This window comes from Podarcis liolepis (assembly GCF_965112155.1).
Source record: "Podarcis liolepis genome assembly, chromosome: 11".
NCBI classification, from domain to species: Eukaryota; Metazoa; Chordata; class Lepidosauria; order Squamata; family Lacertidae; genus Podarcis; species Podarcis liolepis.
This window is the reverse complement of record NC_139565.1, coordinates 35,773,806-35,795,256: the sequence shown is the minus strand read 5'-3', so window position 1 is coordinate 35,795,256 and position 21,451 is coordinate 35,773,806. Positions and strand designations below refer to the sequence as shown.

Genomic DNA, 21,451 nt, shown 5'->3' with positions numbered 1-21,451 from the left:
GCCTATAATCCAGCCGTGTGCCTAGATTAGGAACAGAGCAGTTTTGCTGCATGTGGTTATGCAGGAGATCTCTGCCTGTCCCTTGTACTAGATTTGTGCAACAGAAAGAGCAGACCGCCTCCATAAGGACATAAGCAGAGCCTGCAGGATCAGACCAGTGGCCCAACTAGTCCAGAAGCCTATTCTCACAGTGGCCAGCCTGATGCCTGTAGGAAGCCTGCAAGCAAAACCTAAGCACAATAGCACTCTCTCCTCTCCTGTGGCTTCCAGCAACTGGTACAGTATTCAGAAAATGGAGAGGGGGAGAGAGAAAGGCAAGATAAAAGGTTTCACGAATAAGGACACATTTTACAGGCTGGGGACTAGGAAGAGCAGATTTGGCACTGATGGTGTTTGGCAGATGCCAAGAGCACTCCTGTGGTGGCATGCCACTGCAAGGAAAGGGTTTGACTCATATCACCACCTAGATTTTGCCTTAAGACTTCTGCCAGAGAGCCTCTGCTGGAGCAAAATTGACAAAGGGCTTACCCAGGCTTTCCTTGGGAGCCTTGTCAGTTTCATCTCTCACCACAATATTATACAGCACAAGGAACACACCACTTCCAAATGATTTAAAAACCAATTTAAAAGTGAGTGTTGCAACATGCCATGGCAAGGCAGGGGGTTGGGGGGGAATTGTGCCATTCGTAACTAGTCACATCACACCCAATAAGGGTTTAGTGAAACTTGCGTAACTATGCTCCATATAGCAATTTCAACAGAATTGAGTGGTCTACCTAGGGAGAAACATCCCATTTAACCTGGAACCAGACAAACTTGACCTCATGTTTATTACAAAAGGCACAGGATCCAAAGACTCCTGTGAGCACCCGAGTGCTGTCACAAACTCACAAAAGTTTGTGCTTCTCTTTTTCCATCCACAGCTACTCAAACTGCATCAGGTGTCACTCCAGATAGTCCTCAAATCTGAAAGCGACTTTTGGGGCAGCATAGAGAGCTGGAAACTTCAGAACTTTAGATTAATCTCACTTTGATTCAACCCACGTTCTGTTAGATGTTGCCTGTTAGAAGCGTAACTCAAAAAAGAAGAAGAAAAGAAACACACTTCAAATGTTTTAAATTCTACTTCCTCTAAAGCAAACAAAAAAATAACCCCAAACTTATTTACATAAGTATAAGCCTTTAATTATATTCCATGCCTTTGTTGTAACATGATTCAATGTGAATCATATCCAATAAGGTTAAAACAACCAGTGTGGAAGATCTTTGGGGGTAGTGTTGTAGTAAATAAGCTGCTAGCTAGCCAAAATTCCTGTACTACAACATTCCCTTGGCTATTTCAAAGACAATAAAGGTCTCCTTTTGTTTGTGTAATCACAATTTTTGAATAAAAACACTTCAGCTGCTTGGAATCAAGGTGGAGACATTTTATTACCAACATCTTCATTCTGTTTGGAAGCTCAAAGTTTTCATCAGTTGTTGACAAGCATTATTCATAAACTGAATAAAATCCACTAAGGAAACAAAGGGTGGTTGTTGCTTTTTTAAAAAAGGAGAGAGATTAAATTACAGTAGTAATTATAAAGGCTTTGTAATACACAACTAAATTTCCTTATCTGAATGATAATGTTCACATAGTAGCAGAAACAAAAAAGACAGTCAGTTTATAGCCTTCAATTTCATTTCTAAATGTTGATTCACACTTCAGCAATGCTGGTATGGGAGAGGATTTATATGTCATTTGTCCAACCACAAGGAAACAGCTACCCCGCCGCTATGATCAGCCAACCTCTCCAGTGTTAGCCGACGATAGTTCCTCATTAGCTAGAAGATGTTTCTTTGATGAACATTTCTGATTAGCTGCTATGATGCACACACCACACATTTAAAGCACATCCTCTTCGCCCAAGAAACCTGAGTAATGTAGTTTACCTTTCACTGAGCTACAATTCCCAACACCCTTGACAAGCCACCATTCCCAGGATTCAGAGGGGAGAGCGTTGCTCTAAATGTAGGCTGTGTACATGGGCTATGACACATCCCACATGACGAGCTTTGTGGGGGGGGGGTGTTAGAGAAATAACAAATTGGGCGTTACAGAATGCAACCAGCAAAGCAGAAAACTGTGTTTGGTAAGTAGCTGGCAGCTCAGGACAGGTGTGGAAAACCTTTGACCTTCCAGATGCTGCTGAACTCTTATCCTCCCTGGCCATGGTCCATGCTTGCTAGGGCTGATTGGAACTGCAAATTAGCATCTCCAACGATCTGACCTTACAACAAAACAAAACCCTGAAGTGGCTGTCCCTGAAGCTCTTATTGTTTGAGGAAGTAGCCATACGAAACAGTATGACTCTGACATAAGAAACTCAGGAAGCCGCCTTATATCAAGCCAGACCATGGACCCATTTAGTTCAGTATTATCAACACTGGCAGCAGCTCTCCAGGGATCCCAGAGGGAATCACCAGGAAACTCAACCCTCTGGCTATGCCAGAGATTGAGCATGGGACCTACTCACACAAAGCATGTGCTGAACCCCTGAGCTATGGCACGTATTCTAGAGAAACAGGCACCAAGTGGGAGAAAGAGACGAGAACCACTTACCCTCTCCAGAACTATTCCCAACAGTGCTCCAAGCAGGTGGGAAATCTCCATGAGCCATAGCTAGCATGACATCATGATCCAGGGACTGAAAATCCTCCTCCGTTAAACCAAACCTGCTGAGAAGTGTCTGGTGACTGGAGGGAGTGAGGCAATCAGTTTGGCTCATCAGAAAACATGCTAACTCATAAGCTGTGTCCTGCTTGAAAGTGACAGATGCAAAGCCCAGAGTCACAAGCACACCTTCTTTTGTGTACATGACCGCAGAGACGGAAACATTTTCCTGTTCTCCATGAGCTGGGGGAAAAAAGTACAAGAAATATTAGCCATTAAACACTCAATGGTTTCAGGAGATAGACAAACAGATTCATTCCTACACACTGTCTTAAATAATGGAAAGTTAGACTTATCATGAACTTCTAAGCAGGAGAACAGGCAAGAAAGTTTTGACCCATCCTCTGGCTGAAAGCAGTGCCAGCAAGTCTGATGTCCTTCCTGAAAAGGAGGCTCTTCCCTTACTCAGGACATGACCTCAGCCATACAAAAAACAACAAGAAGAAGCAGCTCAGAGACCTAGATCTCCAAGGACCTCATTGTTCTAGTTTCCCTCTAGGCCAATAGAGAAAATAATGGGTGGTAGAGAGGGCCCACTTACAACCTCTTCATGGACCAGGTCAATGGGGGTGTGTGGACTGCTCAAGTCAAACAAGGCAGCTACAACTGAGGTGACAAAGGTTCCAGAGTCTCCCCAAATGGCAAGCTTTTACTAGTGTGACAGGGATCTCTCCTGCAAGCCACACTTCCTTAACATCCTCCCTTTCCTGGGTCTATAACCAGACAGCTGCCGAAGTTGCAGAATCCTTGAAAACAAGGTTCCAGGGCAGAACATCACACAGGAAAGCATTAACCCAAGGACAGGAGACTTGTAGCCCACTAACTACTGCTGGAATACAACTCCCCTCATCTTTGGCCTTGCTGGCTGGGGCTGATGGGAATTGGGATCCACAACACCCAGAAGGACATCCATTCTCCAGTCAGAGGTGGAACAAGAAATTATAATGTCCCTTCTGTGGAAGTGGCTTCTCCCATATCCAGTTTTGTTTTGTTTGTTTGATTTTTTTTGTCTTAGCCTTCAATGAGAACAGAGACTCTTTGTTGTTCTCGAACAGTGCTTAAAAGTGAAGTCAGTATTTTTATTTATTTTTATTTTGTTCATAAGGTTTTGTCTCTCCTCCCCACCCAGTTTCTAACATTTCTAGCTAGCTGGAAAAGGGAGGTTTTCTGGATTTTTTACTGGGACCCAGATACAGAGGGCTCACTGCTGCAAGGTTCATGAAGGCCTCCTTGCTCATTCATTCTATAATTTTGTTTTCATACTCAGCAAGCACAAAACTTTGTACTCAGCACAAAGTCCCATCTTTTCATTTTAAAAAAAACACAAGAAATGAATAAATCAAGTTTCTATCCTTTAAGACTATAACAATATGCTTTAGAGTATGAAGCCAATGCTTAGGGCAATGAGAGGCAGTGGAGAGAGCAAGCGGAACAGATTTTTCAGTGGTTTCAGGAACTGGGTCCTCAATGCCTCAATGCTTTCTTTTCTCCCAAAGATTAGCAGAAGCAGCATAGATTTTATAAGATTTGTAAACCCATTAACTGAGTTTGCAAAATGCATGCTACTCACATGACAGTTTGCATGATGCAAACTAAGTAAAGAGCAAGAAACTTCAAAACAAAACAAAACAAAACAAAAATTCCTTCCAGTAGCACCTTAAAGGTAAAGGACCCCTGACCACTAGGTCCAGTCGTGACGGACTCTGGGGTTGCGGTGCTCATCTCGCTTTATTGGCCGAGGGAGCCTTAGAGACCAACTAAGTTTGTTATTGGTATGAGCTTTCGTGTGCATGCACACTTCTTCAGATACATGCACACAAAAGCTCATACCAATAGCAAACTTAGTTGGTCTCTAAGGTGCTACTGGAAGGAACATTTTTTTAAAATTTTGTTTCAACTACGGCAGACCAACACGGCTACCTACCTGTAAAAAGAAAGTTCAGTTGCCTTGGCACAGTTTTTTCCCTCCTTTGAAATCAACGCGTATTAAGCCATGATTAAGAGAATTCTGTCAGGTATTTTGATTTCATGGATTAAAGCAGGCTATAGAAATATGTCTTGCTACAGGTGTGAGCAGTGCTTTCTTTTCTGGGGGGGATACAGGGGTACGCATACCCCTAAACATTTTGTGAATCTAAGTTTGGCCTCATTGAGGGGCAGTATTTCAATATGAATAGGAAAATGAGAGTATCCCTAAACATTTTTTTAGAAAAAAAGCACTGGGTGTGAGTGTGTAACCAAGAAGCATGCAGAGCACACAAAAAGTTGCAGTAGCGATGAGGATGCTTCACATAAAAACAAAAGCACCTTCCTCTTCATTGCTCAGCAGCAGCAATTGCTGAAGAGCAAGCCAACCTGCTCCAGGCAATAGAAGGCTGTCTAGCCATCCAGATCAGAACTCTGCCTGCTTCTCAGCTCACCACCATTGCATGAGGCAAGTGAGGGCAGAGGAGCCTTTCCTATGATTGCTTCAGCCAGAAGTACAAGAGAGGACAACTGAAGCCAAAAACATTATTTGTGGCAGTTCTGCAGAGCTATTATATCCTAAGCAACATGTATCACATACAAAGCCTACCTCTGAGTTGTTGTGAGGATACAGAGATGAGCCACGCATTCCCTTGGAGGGATGATAAGATCAGTATTCATAGTAATAAATCATATACTAGAAGCAGTACTTATTATCAGTATTATTAATAACAACAGCAACCAGATTTGCCTGTTTGCCATACATTAACTGAGTGAAGTGGAGTTTGCCACAGTGACTTTGCTATGTGAGGAGAAGCCACAGCACCTCTTTTTGTGGCAGCTCCCTCACTGCCTTAAGCCTTCTGCCACGATAAACATTAAAACATCAGAATTCACTGGCTATCCCTTGCAAGAATAAAAACACCGAGAAGACAGTCAGAATGAGTAGTGTAACTACAAGACTCACCTGGAACAATAGATTCAAGGGACTTATCAGTAACGTGCTTGGCTAAAACCACATGTCTCTGGACTGAGCCACTGTAAACAAAGTAGAATTCAGCATCCTCCAGGAGATTTTTGTCAAATGTTCCATATATAGTGCTCTGTCCCTAGAAAATGAATGCAACTTTGTTGAGCTGTATCATAGAGGAGAGGTCTGCCTTTCTTTCAAACCTACATCATGAAAATTATTCTTATGAAAAGTGTGGTCTATAAATATTTAAGTAAATACATAAATAAATAAATAACCTATCAGTTCAAAGAAAAGGTAACATGTATGAGGCGGCAATAATCTACTTTGAACTTCCACTGATATAAACGGAAAACTCAAAACACTTGCATAAATCTTTCCCATTGAAATCAATGGGATTTCAAATAGATTATGCCCCCTCATAGGTAAACAATTTTTAATTCAGTTCAAACCAATTCCTACCACTGTAGTTCAAAGCAGAGGTCTTTTTAAAAAAAAAAATTAAACACATATAAACAAGTAAAAGCAATATGTTGGCTCACCTAGTACAATACCTTCAGCATATACATTTATATATAAAACATATTAGATTTATTCCAAATGATTTGATTAAACCCTAAACATTTTGTTGATAAAACTTGTGTTCGATGCTTTTATATTAACACTTCTAAATTTATGCTAGTTCTAACAGAGATCAACCCACACATCTTCTAAGCAACTGAAATTAACAAGTCAAGACAAGCCCTTCATGCAACAACAATAAAGCACAGTAAAAAGATTTATTTAAAAAAAGAAGTCAGAATACAACATCTGGTATATTTTAGGGAGGAAATTTAGATGGAACTGTGTTTCCTTAAGGCTTAAGGAAAGAACTGCTTGCTTCACAAAGAGTTCCTGGTTGCTACAGTTACTTTTAATAAACCTCAGACAGAATTGTCCTGAAGTGACTGAAGCAGCTTGGTCAGGAAAACAAACTGCGTAAAGAGTTGACAAGGCGTTCACTGTTAAAAATAACATTTTAGCACATCCATCCCAAGACAGTTCTCCTGGGTAAGGGAAGGGGAATTTGTGGCTCTTCCATTGTTCTTGGGGCACAATGCCCACCATCCCTGACCATTAGTCAAGCAGGCTAAGGCTGATGGGAGTTGGAGTGGCAACATCTAGAGCAGTGTTTCCCAACCGTTTTTGGGCAAAGGCACACTTGTTTCATGAAAAAAATCTCGAGGCACACCACCATGCCAGATGGGGAAAGGTCACTTTTTACTTATGTAAAAAATAATAAAAAAATAGTAACAGCATAGAAGGTAATGGTTAGGCTAGCATCCCTCTTCCAAATATGCTGGGTTTTTATTTGCAGGGACTGTTCTACATGGGAAAGCATTCAGCACTGTCATTCTCCCATCTGCCCATCTGAATTGGTACTATTCTGGGTCAACTTACTCTGCTGCATGTGTAGATGAGGCCTTATTAACATTTAAGCTGAGAAAAGTATGACGTTTCAGTAGACAGTCTGCAAAATGGCACCAAGTGTGGGGGAGGGGGCAGAACAGGTTTCAGATACAGGATATTAAGCATACACGTACCTCACATTGAACTGGTTGCTTGCTTTGCAAGTTTTCATTTCCCAAATGACTGCCTTGGCAAGCGCAATACCTGCCAGGCTCAACGCCAGTCTCGCGCTGCCGCTTCCCGCGCTCTCAAGGCCCCGGGAGGAGGAAGGCGTGAAGGGAATCCCGAAGGCGTGAAAACCTCGCGCATGCGCAGGCCTTCCGCCTGCGACAGCCCAGTAGGCCGGCCTAGCCTAGCCGTGCGGCAAGGGCGGCAAGAGCAGTCAAGAGCTAGCGTGCGGCAGAGCGGCGATGGGATGTGGGAGGGAGCTCGCTCCTCGCTGAGGAGGTCGTCCAGTGTTACAACAAAGGCTGGGATGTCACCGCCAGGGCAGAGGGGCGACACCCTTTCCCGGGCCTGGCACGGAAGACCCCCCCCTGCTCCGCCTTGCTCCCAGGCCCTTTCCATGCCACCCCTCAGAACCGCCACAGCGGCGCTACCTTTGATGCCGGCCATGATGCTGCTGTTATTGTCGCGCACAGGCCGCTCCCAGCCAACCACAGAGCGGGAGGAAGACGGCCAGACAGAACCCGGAAGTGAGCGCTCTTTCAGAACAGAGGAGGACTTCGGGAGGGCAGAAGCCGGATGGCACCGTAGACTTTAAAATGGGTAGATGGACACGCAGGGCGCAACTTGCAGGTTCTGTAGGGCATTTGACCTGCTCCTTCCTCCAGGGCGGAAATAAGACACGTCTATACGTGTGGCAAGAGCGGCAAGAGCAGTCAAGAGCTAGCGTGCGGCAGAGCGGCGATGGGATGTGGATGGGAGGGAGCTCCTTGCCGCCGCCGCCCCGCCTCTCGCCGCCCGCCTCGCCCGCCTCCCTCCCACGGCACACCAGGCAACGTCTCGCGGCACACTAGTGTGCCGCGGAACACCGGTTGGGAAACACTGATCTAGAGGGTTGCAGGTTGCCCATGCGTGCTGTAGGTCAATGAACCAGAAAAGAGCTTTCATGAGAAACTTGCATCTCAATCCAACAAGATGCTACAGCAACACAATGAACTGAATGCACTGGTATTGCTATTGTGGCATCATGCCTGAGGCATAGGAAATAGATCCATCTTGTGATACACCCCAAATCTATAGTGAAATCTCTACTAGGGTCAACCAAAAAGTCACAAGCTATCAAGGAGAATGTTGAGCAAAATGAGGGAGAGGAAGGGAAAGAGCAAAAGTTGGCATGATGCTAAAGCAGTCTTAACATGGGAGGAGTTGGGTAGACTTAATCAGATTAGCCTCTGCTAGGTGATACCAAATTCTGGGCTGCACTGCCAGCTGCTGAAATAAACAATCTTGGTAGATCCCTCCATTTGGGGAGAATATTAAGCTTTGCAGGATCCATTTCCACCATTAATTAGAACTTAGCATGTTGGATGTGTATCTGTACTACGCAATTGTGTTTTGAACATCCATGAAGTCCAAACCAACTCCTCAGGTCTCCTGATAACATCTGGTTAAAAATGCAACACATCACGTCACTGCATCCAGGGTTTCCAGGCCTCTTCCATGAAAACAGCATATCAAATAAATTGAAGCAACAAAAAAACCCTGTGAAGATGTCACATCTTGCTACCTTTAAAAGTTTACTAAAGAGATACAGGTGAGCAGCAGCCACAGATTCCTTGCAATATGTAGTTTGGGCCTGAGGCCATTGGGTAAAGTCATCAAAAACATGTGCAAAGTGCCACACCAAGGCAACACCCAGTTATAACTGCAGTTTTTATCCAAACTTGGTCATGCAATCTCATTTTCTATCTGTGTATGATTAGGGAATAGGATGCAAGTGCACTAATGGATAATGAATCAGACCCAACTCAGGAAATGATGAGGAAGTGCAGAGGATACCAATAATGTAAGCCTTTCCCAGCACATATCTCAGATACTCATAACTAGAGTGAATCTTCATGCACACCATACCTGGATGTTAATCTGTGGAGGAGTGCTTTTTCACCATGGAAATTCAAAATATTCTGTGTGAGTGTGCACACGTGTGCGTACAATTTGTGCAACTTAGCTTTCCCACACCAGTTTGCTGTTTCTTTGCAAGCCAAATGGCTACAGCTTTGGCACTATTTTTGTTTGAAAAACAGCTTTTTTCAACTTTCTAGTAAGAGAGCTATCAGGCAGCTGATTAGATTTGTCTATGTAACAGCATCATAAAACACAAGCAAAGCTAATTCCAGAGGCATCGGATACAATCACATGCCATGGTAAACCATAGTTACTATTTTCTGTTTACACCTTTCTTGACTGTTGATACAGTTTTCTTTTTGGGTTCTGGCTACTACAGTTGCTGAAATTCTATATCATAAGTATGACTATCTGAATTTTTTTTTTGTTTTTAAAGGGTTATATGTATATTATGAATCACTTTGAGATTCAGAAACAAAAAGCAGTATGTAAGTTTTTAAAATAAACAAGTAGTGCCACTCTGAACACTACAGGACGCTTTGCCCAACGCTTCCTCAAACCTATAGTCAACCCTGGGCACCTCACAAATAAATTTAGGCAATACATTTCCCAAATGTCATCCCACAGTGGTAGATGGTTAACTGGCATATGTAACTCAACTGCAGTTCTTTTTTTTTTTTTTTTTTTTGCTAGTAAGTGCTCACAAGATAAACACCAAAGCACCACACAATCATTTCAAATATTAACACCCCCCAAAAAACCCCCACATGTGCAGGAAATTATAAAACAACGGGACAAAAATTAAATAGCATTTTATATCAAAATTCCTACAAGTATCTCATGAATGCTGGCATCTGGCATGCAAACAGTAGTAATAAAAGACTTTCATAATTACCGTAGAATGTATGCGTGTGTGTTTGTTCCTGGCCTGGAGGTGACACCTAACTCCATTTGTGTCAGTCTGACACACCCTTGCACCTGGAATTAGCTTTTCCCTACATCTCCTTCATATCTGTGTTTATACACAGGAAAAGGCTTACGGGTGAGCAGAGCACATCCTGCCACTTTACGTAAGAGTACTGTAATTCTACTTCATGTACAGTGATACATCCCAACCTCATGCGCTCCAGATTTTTTGGACTACAACTCCCATCAGCCCCAGCAATAGTGGTCATTGTTCAGGGATGAAAGAAATTACAGACCAATGCTTCAGGCTGAGAGAGGCTGATCTAAATCATATTCAACTCCCTGTTCTTGCCATACCTGTTTTAACACCACCTGCACCTCATGAGGTTGTTCTGTATTCCCCTCAGGACTTCTCTGGGCCAAAAGAAAGACTCCTACAAGTAACCATCCAAAGTAGCACCTTCTCTCACAGGAACCTGCCCATTTCCAGTCCTTCTGCCCGTGGCAGCCAGGTGGGTAATGAACCTTCTTGGTTGTGGTATCTTTTCTGCAGGAAATTCTACCCAGGGAGGCTCACCTGGCAATAACCCTCAGTGGCTTTTAAGGAACAGGAGACAACTATTTTATCTATTCTAGGCCAATAATCTAGCCCAGTATTGTCCACTCTGACTGGCAGCACCTCTTAGGGGTTCTCAGGCATTAAGAGCTACCTAATCTAACCCTTTTAACTGGAAATTCCAGGAACAGAACCTGGAACCTTGGCTAGCTTTTTCTGAAAAGGGGGCAGTAGGCCAAATAAATTTGGGAACCGCTGGACTATATGATCTTCCGAGTCCCTTCCAATTCTACAATTTTATGATTCTATTATTCTGTTGTGTCTCCAGAGGTCCATTTAGATCTCTCTGGGTATACAAACCCAAATTCAACTGTGGGGAACCCCACCAGTTCAAACGTTAAAAGGAAAGGAAAGGAAAAGTGGGTTCAGTATAGTCAGCCCTGTTGTTGTTGTTGTTGTTGTTGTTGTTGTTGTTGTTGATGATGATGATGTTAACTGAGTAAGTATACAGCCTACCCAAATTCCCAGGATGGCTTACACATTTCAAAACCAGAATAATCTATAAGAACACCACGTACCTACAGGACCGTCTCTCCTGGTATGCCCCGCGGAGGACCTTAAGGTCCACAAATGACAACATTTTGGAAGCCCCAAGTCACAAGGTAGTTAGGTTGGTCTCAACCAGGGCCAGGGCCTTTTCAGTACTGGCCCCAACTTGGTAGAACACTCTGTCACAAGAGACTAGAGCCCTGCAGAACTTGACATCTTTCCGCAGGGCCTGCAAAACAGAGCTGTTCCGCCTGGCCTTTGGTTTGGACTCAGTCTGACCCTTATGTTTCCCTCGCCTTATGGTTTTGACTTTTAAAATGAGGCTGCATTTTAAATTGCATTTTAACCTGTATTTTAAATTGGGGGTTTTTCCTTCTTTTTGTTTTTTCCCCCTATTATATTTTTACTGAAATTTTATTGGTGTTAGCTGCCCTGAGCCCGGCTCTGGCTGGGGAGGGCAGGGTATAGGTAAAAATAATTATTATTATTATTATTATTATTATTATTATTATTATTATTAAATAAAAACCTTCCAGCCAAGGAAAAACAGAGCAAATCAGATTAAAAGACCAGAGAAAACGAAAAGGGTTTTGCCTGCGGCTGAACCACACTGAAGTAGGCACCAGACGAGCTTCCCTATGAAAAGCATCCCACAACTGGGGCACCACCACTAAGAAGGCCCTTTCCCTGGTAAAGCACACCACCATGACCACATGTCTCAAAGAGCAAAACCCCGCATGGTCCAGTTTCTTTCTTTTGCTTATGATGAGATGTTGAAGCTCCGAAAGGAACAAAAAATAAATAGCAGCAGCAGGAAGTAATAAGGCAGAGAGCACTCCTTCTCCCTCCTCCTGCTTCTGCTTGGTCTGATCAGTGTTTGCCCTTTCTCTCTGCTTTCTCCAGCTTCACACTTTGTCTTGATCTTATCTTCACCAAGTCTCCAACTGTCTCATCTGGCATCTGCTTAATATGTGACCACCTGGTTTTCATTCAGCTTGGCTACAAAGACTGGATTGGAACTGAATTGTGTACACTGGGTTTCTGATGCAACTTTACTTTTGAGATCATAACAGAGTCCCAAGCCAGATCTTGATACATCACACCTCTGTTATAATTAAATTATAATTAAATCTGAGCTCCAGGCAAAGTAATTTCAAAGGCTGAGTTTAATTGAGAACACTCTTTGAAAGTGATATGTCTTAAGAAGCCTATTGACATCTTCCTGCTTGGAAAAAAATCACATAGTCACAGAGATTGCTGTCACAAGGTCTTCCCAGATCTAGAATAAAAAGTTTGCAATGCCTAGCCAGATGAAGACACAGAGAGTTTGCCTTGGCCAAACATATTACCTGGAATTTCAAAACCAGCCAGGGACAAAAGTGGCCTTCCAAGTTGTAGGCTTAACAGCAGATGGGCAAAATCTTTCAGTATTCAATACTGTCATATTTGCCTGACACGTTTAAAAGCTAATACCTACCCCTTTTGCTCAACCGAGGGCTGTGTGCTCTGCCAGATCAAAATTTAGCAAACATTACTATAGAACTGCAGTGTCTTCTTTATGGATCTCTGTTGCTATAGAATAAAGGACATTTCCTTCAAATTAGGGCTATGCAGGATTAGCAAATAAAACACACACTATGGCTTTAGCTTAGAGTTACCTATAGTTACCTAAGCTGCTATGGTAAGACATTATTTGTGTTGAACTAGGACTTAGGAGACAGCTTCAAATACACACGCAACCATTAATGTGAGCAGCCTTGAGCAAGTCACTATCTCATTGCCTAACCCTCCTCACAGGGTTGTTGTGTTGACAAATGCAAGGTGGTTACAAACACTACCGTGAGCTCCTGGGAGAAGATGCAGAATACAAACAGAACAGGACCAGACTATCTAAAAGACACCATACTTCCGTATGAGCCTGGCCAGGTTTTAAGATCTTTGGAGGAGACTCTTCTATTTGTCCTAACAACTTATAGCAGGAATCCAGAATAGGGCCTTCTCAGTGGTTGCTCCCAGGCTCTAGAATTTTGTGCTAACTGGTGCCTGGATAGCCCTATCTCCAAAGCCCTTTTGCCAGCATGATGTTGTTACTGAAATACACCTTTTGCCCATAAGCTGATTTGTAAACATGTTGCTTTTGTAAACTGGTTGCTTTTATTGCCTTTAGTGATACTTTAAAAATAATTAGCTGTTGTGATTGTGTGCATGCGGTACATATGTAGACTAATCAATGAACAATTTAATAAGCCCAGCGGTTGCTATGAGCAAGAATAGAAAAACCTGAACCATCAAAGACGTGAAATAAAAGAAGGAAGGAGTGGAAGTTTAGTAACCCAAATCGAGTAGCAACCGTGCAGCCTGTAAATATCACGGAGAAGAAAGAATAAAACAAAGAGAAGAATTAAAACCAAAATGCATCTAATTTACAACTGTGAGTCAATACATGGGAAGATTAGAACATTTGCTGATGTTTTGTTTAAGGAAAGTCACATGACTACTTGTATGAATAGAGTGAAATTTGATACAGCAAACCTAAGCAGGTATTGAAACAACCATGACCTAAATGGGGTGGTGATGAAGAAAACACTACCAAGCCAAGCCTAGAGAGTCACAAAGAGAAGGCAAAACCTTTCAATGCTTTAACTACCACAACACTTAACACCTAATCCCGTTCAGCACAAACTTTCATAGGGAAGAGTACACTTATCATTCAGATATGGAGAGCTGCATGTCCCCATTTTATTTATTTATTACATCAATACCCCACCTTTCTTTGAAGGAGCTCAAGATGGCATATATGGCTTCCTTTTTATCTTCACAACAACCCTGTGAGGTAGGTTAGCCAAGAGACCATGACTATCTCACATCCCAAGAGGTCACCCAGTGAGCTTCATGTCTGACTCAGTATTTGTGCCCTGGTCTCCCAGGTCATGGGGAACGTGGGTGGCGCTGTGGGTTAAACCACAGAGCCTAGGGCTTGCCGATCAGAAGGTCGGCGGTTCAAATCCCCATGACGGGGTGAGCTCCCGTCGCTCTGTCCCAGCTCCTGCCAACCTAGCAGTTTGAAAGCACATCAAAGTGCAAGTAGATAAATAGGTACTGCTCCGGTGGGAAGGTAAACGGCATTTCCGTGCGCTGCTCTGGTTCGCCAGAAGCGGCTTAGTCATGCTGGCCACATGACCTGGAAGCTGTACACTGGCTCCCTCAGCCAATAAAGCGAGATGAGCGCCGCAACCCCAGAGTCGGTCACGACTGGACCTAATGGTCAGGGGTCCCTTTACCTTTACCTCCCAGGTCACAATCTGACACTCTTACCACTACACACTGAGCTCTTATATATCTTATGAAGCATAGTGAACAGTTGAATATAATAATAATCTGGTATTGACATGTGACACTTGCCAAAAAGGGTGGGCCAACTTATAGTAACTAGAACTAACTAGAGAGAGGTAACAGAGACCAGGCCTACTAACTGCCCTCCTTACCAGCTGACAATAAGGAGAGCTATAGACCACTTGAGACACGTTTCTCCCTAACATGTGTAGTTGAGGACAGAGAGAAACCTTAGGGTTTGAAACTGGTTATAAAACTTAGTCTGTGTGCATATAAGAGTCTAATAAATGAATTGCAATACATGTTGGTTTTCTGCAATTTAAGATTTGTATTTCTACATGTTTGTTAGGATCTTCATAAAGAGCAAAAGGGGGAAAATAGTGCAGTAATAACTGCCACACCACAAAAGAACTCTGCGTAAACTAGAACAGAGAGATCAAATGAAAAGTCCAAGTGAAGTTTGACAACTCCATGACTGAACTGTACAAATACTCTGATAAGAATATAGTTACAATTCTAATTTGCCAACCAAAACCAACAAGGCAGGTAAGTTATCTGCCAAGTACAAAGGGATCAAAAGAACTTCACAATGCCTGTACAAGTACAGGAGGGAGGAAATCAGATTAGGCATATCAAGAAATAGTTCACTAAAATAAATGTGTGCCTTTGTCATTGTAGAATAAATGCATATTGTCATCTGATAAAATAACCTTTCTAAAACTAGTTCACACATTTCCCACTGCCTGATAAGCCTGCTTGCTGCTAGCAACGATACAGGGCTTAACCAGTCCACACTAAAAACTCACACCTCTTGGGAGTGCCAGGGCACTCTTTAGAATTTGTACAACTCACATTCATTTCAATAGGACTTGAGCAAGAATGGCTGCCCAGCGGACAAGAGCTGCTTATATTTGTTCCATGAAAGTTTAACATTATTCTGAAAGGGCCAACTGCATTCTCTGAAATGTGCGCCAGTGCCCATGACTGAGCTTGAGAATTAAAATCTAACTTTGTGTGAGATGAACACAAAGCCTTCCTAATTCCAAATGTGTAGGCTGAGCTGCAGTCACTCAGTAGTTAAGGGAAAGCACTTTGCATGGGCTCAGAACAGATTTTTAAAAATGCTTCTTCACTCAGTTAAACTACACAATTTGCTCTCACAGGAGGTGGTGGTACCTACCAACTTGGATGGCTTTAAATGAGGTTTGGACAAATTCATGGAGGGACAGGGCTACTGACAGCTGTCAGATGCAACATGCCTCTGGATACCAGCTGCTGAGGAGTGCTGGTGAACAGAGTGCTGCTACACTCATGTCCAGCTTGCAGGCTTCCCACAGGGATCTGGTTGGCCATTGTGTGAACAGGATGCTGGACCTGGTTGCAATCCAGCAGACTCATCTCATGTCCTTAAGAACCCTCCTTTATTATTCATACATTCCAGGTCTTGGACATAGCACACTGAAAAGTTGTTGGTGTTGGCATCCATCTGTCACTGGTAAGTGATTATAGTGTTTACATCAGCCTTAACTCATATTAAGGCCTGTCTACGGTGCCAGTTCCCAATTTACAGTATATAACAGAAATCTCTCAGTGGAATACTTCGGGTTACAGATGCTTCAGGTTGCGTGTTTTCGGGTTGTGCACCATGCCGAACCCAGAAGTACCAAAATGGGTTACTTCTGGGTTTCGGCGCTCGCACATGCGCAGAAGCGCTAAATCGTGGCCCGCACGTGTGCAGATGCGGCACTGCGGGTTGCAAACGTGCCTCCCACATGGATCACGTTCGCAACCCAAGCGTCCACTGTACACTGATGGTCTTTCTCTGCCTCCAGCTCCTCTCCTGTAAGGCCCAGCATTCAAATGACCTCCCCAACCCTGAGCCAAATTTTATCCAAATCCTTGCAGAAATCGTTTTAGAGAGCTTAAAATGGGGTGGTGCTGTTTCTAAAACAAGGTGAACATTGCTAAATTCAGTGTAAGTCCTCTTACATAATAGGCATTTTACATAATAGCAGGTTGGTGTTGGGATTCAAGCATGCCAAAGGGCTTGTGCTTACCCACTGGGATGTCTGATCTGTGTGGAAAGGCCAGAGATGGCCCAAGGCTTTTTCATTACAGTCAAACCTCGGTTGTCGAACATAATCAGTTCCGGAAGGCTTCCGAAACGTTTGACAACCAAATCGTGGCTTCCAATTGGTTGCAAGAGTTTCCTGCACTCAGAGGAAGCCACATTGGACATTTGGCTTCTGAAAAATGTTTGAAAACCAGAGCATTTACTTCTGGGTTTTCGGCGTTCAGGAACCAAAACGTTCCAAAACAGAGCCATTCAGGAGCCGAGGTCTGACTGTACTCCTCTTGTCTTAAAGAGATTTGAAAAACTATATTGGGTTTCTCATCAGTCTTACTATGCCAATCGACTCTTTTAAATGACTAGGACCTTGGGGAGGGACCAGAGCTCCATTGTAGAGTTAGTGGGTCAGTCACTGGCATCTCCAGCTAAAAGAGGTGGCAGCAGGTAATCTACAAGATTCTAGGCTGCTGGTGACAGTCAGAGTGGTACTGGAAGTGCTGGGGTACAACTCAGTTTGTACTGGACACTGATGTGTCTGTATGGGAAAGAGTAGAAGAGACACAAAGAAACCTCCAACTTTCCTAGACTGTCCTTTCTGACCTAGCCGGTGCTGGCCTTCCATGAGGTGCTAAACTGATACTCTTACTGACCTCATTTTCTACTTCCATCTTCATCCTCACCTTGAGAGAGGAGACATTTTGTGTGTCTCTGTTGCTGAGACGCAAGGGAAAGCATAGCTCAAGGAATTTCCACCTCAGTTAGATACAACTAGGAACTTTCCTATCAAGTATGCCTTTCTAGTAAATAAATGTAGATTTCTTACTTTCCTAAACTCAGAAGCTCAGTGTGCTTTTATCCAGGGTAAAACACACTCCTCCAACAGGGACTCAGCATGAAGTTCAACTTCTGAGGAGAGCTTTAGCTCCAAATGCCAACAAGCAGAACAGGGAACCAGTGACCATGAATTACAGATCCCGTCATCCTTGGTCATTTACTATGCTGGCAGAGGCTGATGGAACCAGAAGTCCAATAACATCTGGAGGTCCGCAGGCTCCCCATCCCTGCACTAAACAATACTGAGCTAGATGAACAAATAGTCTGACCAGCTTCGTCTGTTCCTATGAGCTCAGTATTTATTTACAGTGACCACAATTGGGGAAACCTGTTCCATGCACTCAGATTCTTCCATGCAGCCAGTGGGAATGCACAACTTCCTTTCTTCCTTTGCCCACCGCCATACTATATCAGGGAATGATGTGAACCAGCCATGAGTTTCTAAGCCAATTTGCCACACAGCTTGAAGGGGAGGTGGAAGGCTATGATGAATTCAATACCAAAGAGATGGTTGTATGTGTCTCTGGGTTAATTAGATTGTGGCAAATAGTACTGTCTCTCCTGAGCCACAATTAACAGCATGATATGTGATGCATAAGCAACTCCATTTAATTATATCTTTGATTCAATAATCCACTTGCACTGTGGCTGCAGAGCCCGCAGATGGAAGGATCCAATACAGCCTGGTTGTTGTTGTTCTCTCTCTCTCTCTCTCTCTCTCACACACACACACACACACACAAATAAAGGCCACACAATGGATGTTAGAAGGAATACCAGTCCATGCCTTCTATATCCCTCCCTTTCCATGCCTTACAAATTAATTGTTCTCCAAGGCTGGGAGAGAGATGGATAAGGATAAGAAGGGTCTGTGCACAGACCTTATACTGGTGTCCTCCAGCTCTTTTGGACTACAACTACTTTCAGCCCCAGCCAGTGTAACCAATGGGCAGGAATGCTGGGAGTTGTAGTCCTAAATGGTTGTTAGCTATCCCTTCCTTAGACTCTTGTTTCTTCTCTCTCCCATCACACTGCTCCCATGACACACATATCCATGAATGTTTGTAGGTATAGATATAGTCCTATCAGTAACCTCTGCCTGCATGGTGGATTGTGCCCACTGTAACTACATGATTTATGGAAAATAAATTAATTCTATAGTGACAACAACAAAATCAGAATTTGACTACCTCAATAAGCATGACAGTTATAAAAATAAAAAGGCATCAGTTTGTCATGATGAAGTTATTGGCTTTTATAAAAATATTTTATTGTCTTAATTATTCACCTCAAACACTGTCAATCTATGACACCAGTCTGTTGCAGATAATCTCCTTCAGACCTCATAAAATGATGTTTGTTTAAGGCTGAAGTTGACTCAAAACCTGTGCACTCCACATTCAACACAGTTCTCAACTTAAAACACTGAACTCAACAACTTTCCTTTGACTTCCATCTTGCTAGTTTTCAAGACAATATTTTTATTGACTCACCTGACATAGAGTTATGTTTCAGTCAATTTCTTCCTGGTGCAGTAAGTCAACATAAATAATCAGCCTCAACTGAAATGATCTGCCTCCTCTGAAAAATCAGATCTGAAGTCCTGTCTGCATCTGGTTCGAAAGTATCAATTTTTTTCGAAGTTATGTGGATTCTACCCCACTTTACAAAAAGGATGGAAACTCAAGTAAAAGAACGTTTTCATCATCTGTCTTAGAAAAATATCGTGACACTTTGTAGTCTTCAGAAACCCAAATGTATAGAATTTCAACCAAACACAACAGGTCAGAAATCTATTCCATGAGAACGGACAAAGGAACCACTCTCAGTGCCTAATTTAAATACAGGTCTGATTGTGTATCCCATGAAAGGCACACTAATAAGGCAGGAGTTTCTGTAATGGAAGGAACTCCCAAGTGGTTTATATACTGCTTTAGAAGCCAGCGATGGGCCAGCCTTGGCACAACATTTTGCTGTTTCATCAGTGGGGCAATTGTGACTGATATTCTCTGTGTGCACCTGCTCATAATAAACCAGGATGCCTACAATTATAAAGTGATGATATCGTTTTTGGAAATTTTTAGAGAATGGTTTATTTATAGCATTTACATTTTTTATTTACATTTTTTATTTGTTTTGTTTTAAAGCCCTATTCCAGCATTCAGGCCAAAACACGAGGGCACAAAGTATGTAAAGGGACATAGGCTCAAGCAGGAGAATTTAAGCCAGCATAAATTACGCTAGTGAAAGTCCCAAGAAAGGGGACATTCCAGGAAGGGGGCAAGGAGAGACTTGCATCTATTCCAAAACCTGCTCACCTCAGTCATGTGACTTAGGGCGCAATCCTCAAAACTCAGGCCCTCACTCACCCACCAGCTCAACCAGCAGTAGCCCCTCCCAGAGGCTCCTCAATGGAGTTTGCAATAGGGGTAAGTTAGGCCAGGCTTTGTTAAGCTGGCTTCCTATGGTTAGGACTGCTTTGAAAGGCTATAATCCAGGTGTGTCCAAAGTCCATTTCGGGGGCCTAATCTGGCCCACCGGTCAGTTTAATCTGGCCCCTGGGGCAGTTTATTTCCTAGGGTAAAATCCTAAAAAAGTCAACAACTTTGGTCGGCCTTACAGCCCTTCACTTCATCAAATCTGGCCCTCGTTGAAAAAAGTTTGGACACCACTGCTTAATACTATGCAAACTAACTAAGGAGCAAATCACACTGAATCAGTCAGACTTACTTCTGTGTAAGAATGCATAGCGTTGCGCTGTAAGGTGTCTTTAACTCAGCAAAAGCCCGACTGAAAGCAAACAAAAAACAAAAAAACCACCGGCAAACTAAACTGAAAACATACATTAAACCCAAAACTATTGATCAAAGCATTTGTGTAATAATAATACAGACAACTCTTTAGAAAGGTTTTACTGCCTCTTTTTCCATTGCTCCATCCATTCCGGCTTTCCCACCAACACCACCTTCCTTCTGTCCCCTCCTGAAATTAAGCTGAGGAGTGCATAAAATTGGACTAAGGACCACAGGCTTCCCATCCCTGCTCTATTTAGTGAGAACAAACCCTGGTCAAACCATGGTTTCCAATCCTGGTCTGTATAATAAATTACAGTTTAAACAAACCAAAGTTCCCAGAGTTTGAACACTTTGGGAAACTGGGTTTAGCTTAAACTGAAAGCAGAAACTCCCAGTCTCCACTTCTGGTACCTAAAAGAAGAATAGAAAGGAGATGAGAGTGCAGAATCTCAAGCCTTTCCATGGCTTGTTCCACGGTGGTGTTTCTGGATGTTGTTGGATTCCAACTCCCATCAGGCTAATAGGAACTGTAGTACAGCAACATTTGGTTGTCATCACATTGGCTGCCCCATATTGTACGGAGAAACCATGGTTTCCCCTTACATCTGAACTAGGCCTGTACATTTAACAATTGTATGCCAACCTCAGTCACAATACCCTTCACTTGTCACTAGCATGATATAAAGAACTATTTTGACAGGAGAAAGAAGAAGAAAAACTACCATAATGGAAATGTTTATCTTCTAAAACCAGGGAGGCTATTTTCCTGCCACAGTTAGAATATCCATTCCAAATTCTGCCAGCTGAAAGGCTAGAACAGTGCTGTAATATTTATGTCAGAAGGTGAAAACTATTTCAAAGCTACTTCAGAAACACGTGCGCCAATATGCATGAAAAGTGCTACTGCTACAACAGCTCATATGAGATAGTAACATTCAGTGGCTTAAAGCCTCTGTCAAGCAGGGAACATAATTTCTGCTTCATTCACACTGCTTCTCAGTAAGACCTTCCTGAAAACAAAAGGACCTTTTAGGGCAGAAGCCTAACACATTGGAACTTACATAAAGAGGTACTTCAGTGCAGCTCAGTTCCATCGTTGCAGCATCTACAAATAGAGGAAACCAAAGTAATTATCACACACTTTAATTCAAGGCATTGACACTATTCTGTGCATTGTTCTGAATCCAACGCTCAGCCTATCACCATGGCATCTGAATTGCTTTCCAAGCAAGCAATTTCC

At 42.9% G+C, this 21,451-nt stretch overlaps 1 protein-coding gene across 3 annotated transcripts in view; it reads right to left on the bottom strand.

The window, feature by feature from the left end:
- ARHGEF28 (Rho guanine nucleotide exchange factor 28) overlaps window positions 1-21,451 on the bottom strand; it is a 129,750-nt gene that overhangs the window by 95,800 nt on the left and 12,499 nt on the right. For all 3 annotated transcript variants that reach the window (XM_083465146.1, XM_083465147.1, XM_083465148.1), the window contains exons 2-4: window positions 21,273-21,316; window positions 5,646-5,787; window positions 2,603-2,896 (exon numbers count right to left, since the gene is read on the bottom strand). In XM_083465146.1, the coding sequence (XP_083321272.1) occupies window positions 2,603-2,896; window positions 5,646-5,787; window positions 21,273-21,316 (480 nt within the window). The remainder of the gene's footprint in view (window positions 1-2,602; window positions 2,897-5,645; window positions 5,788-21,272; window positions 21,317-21,451) is intronic.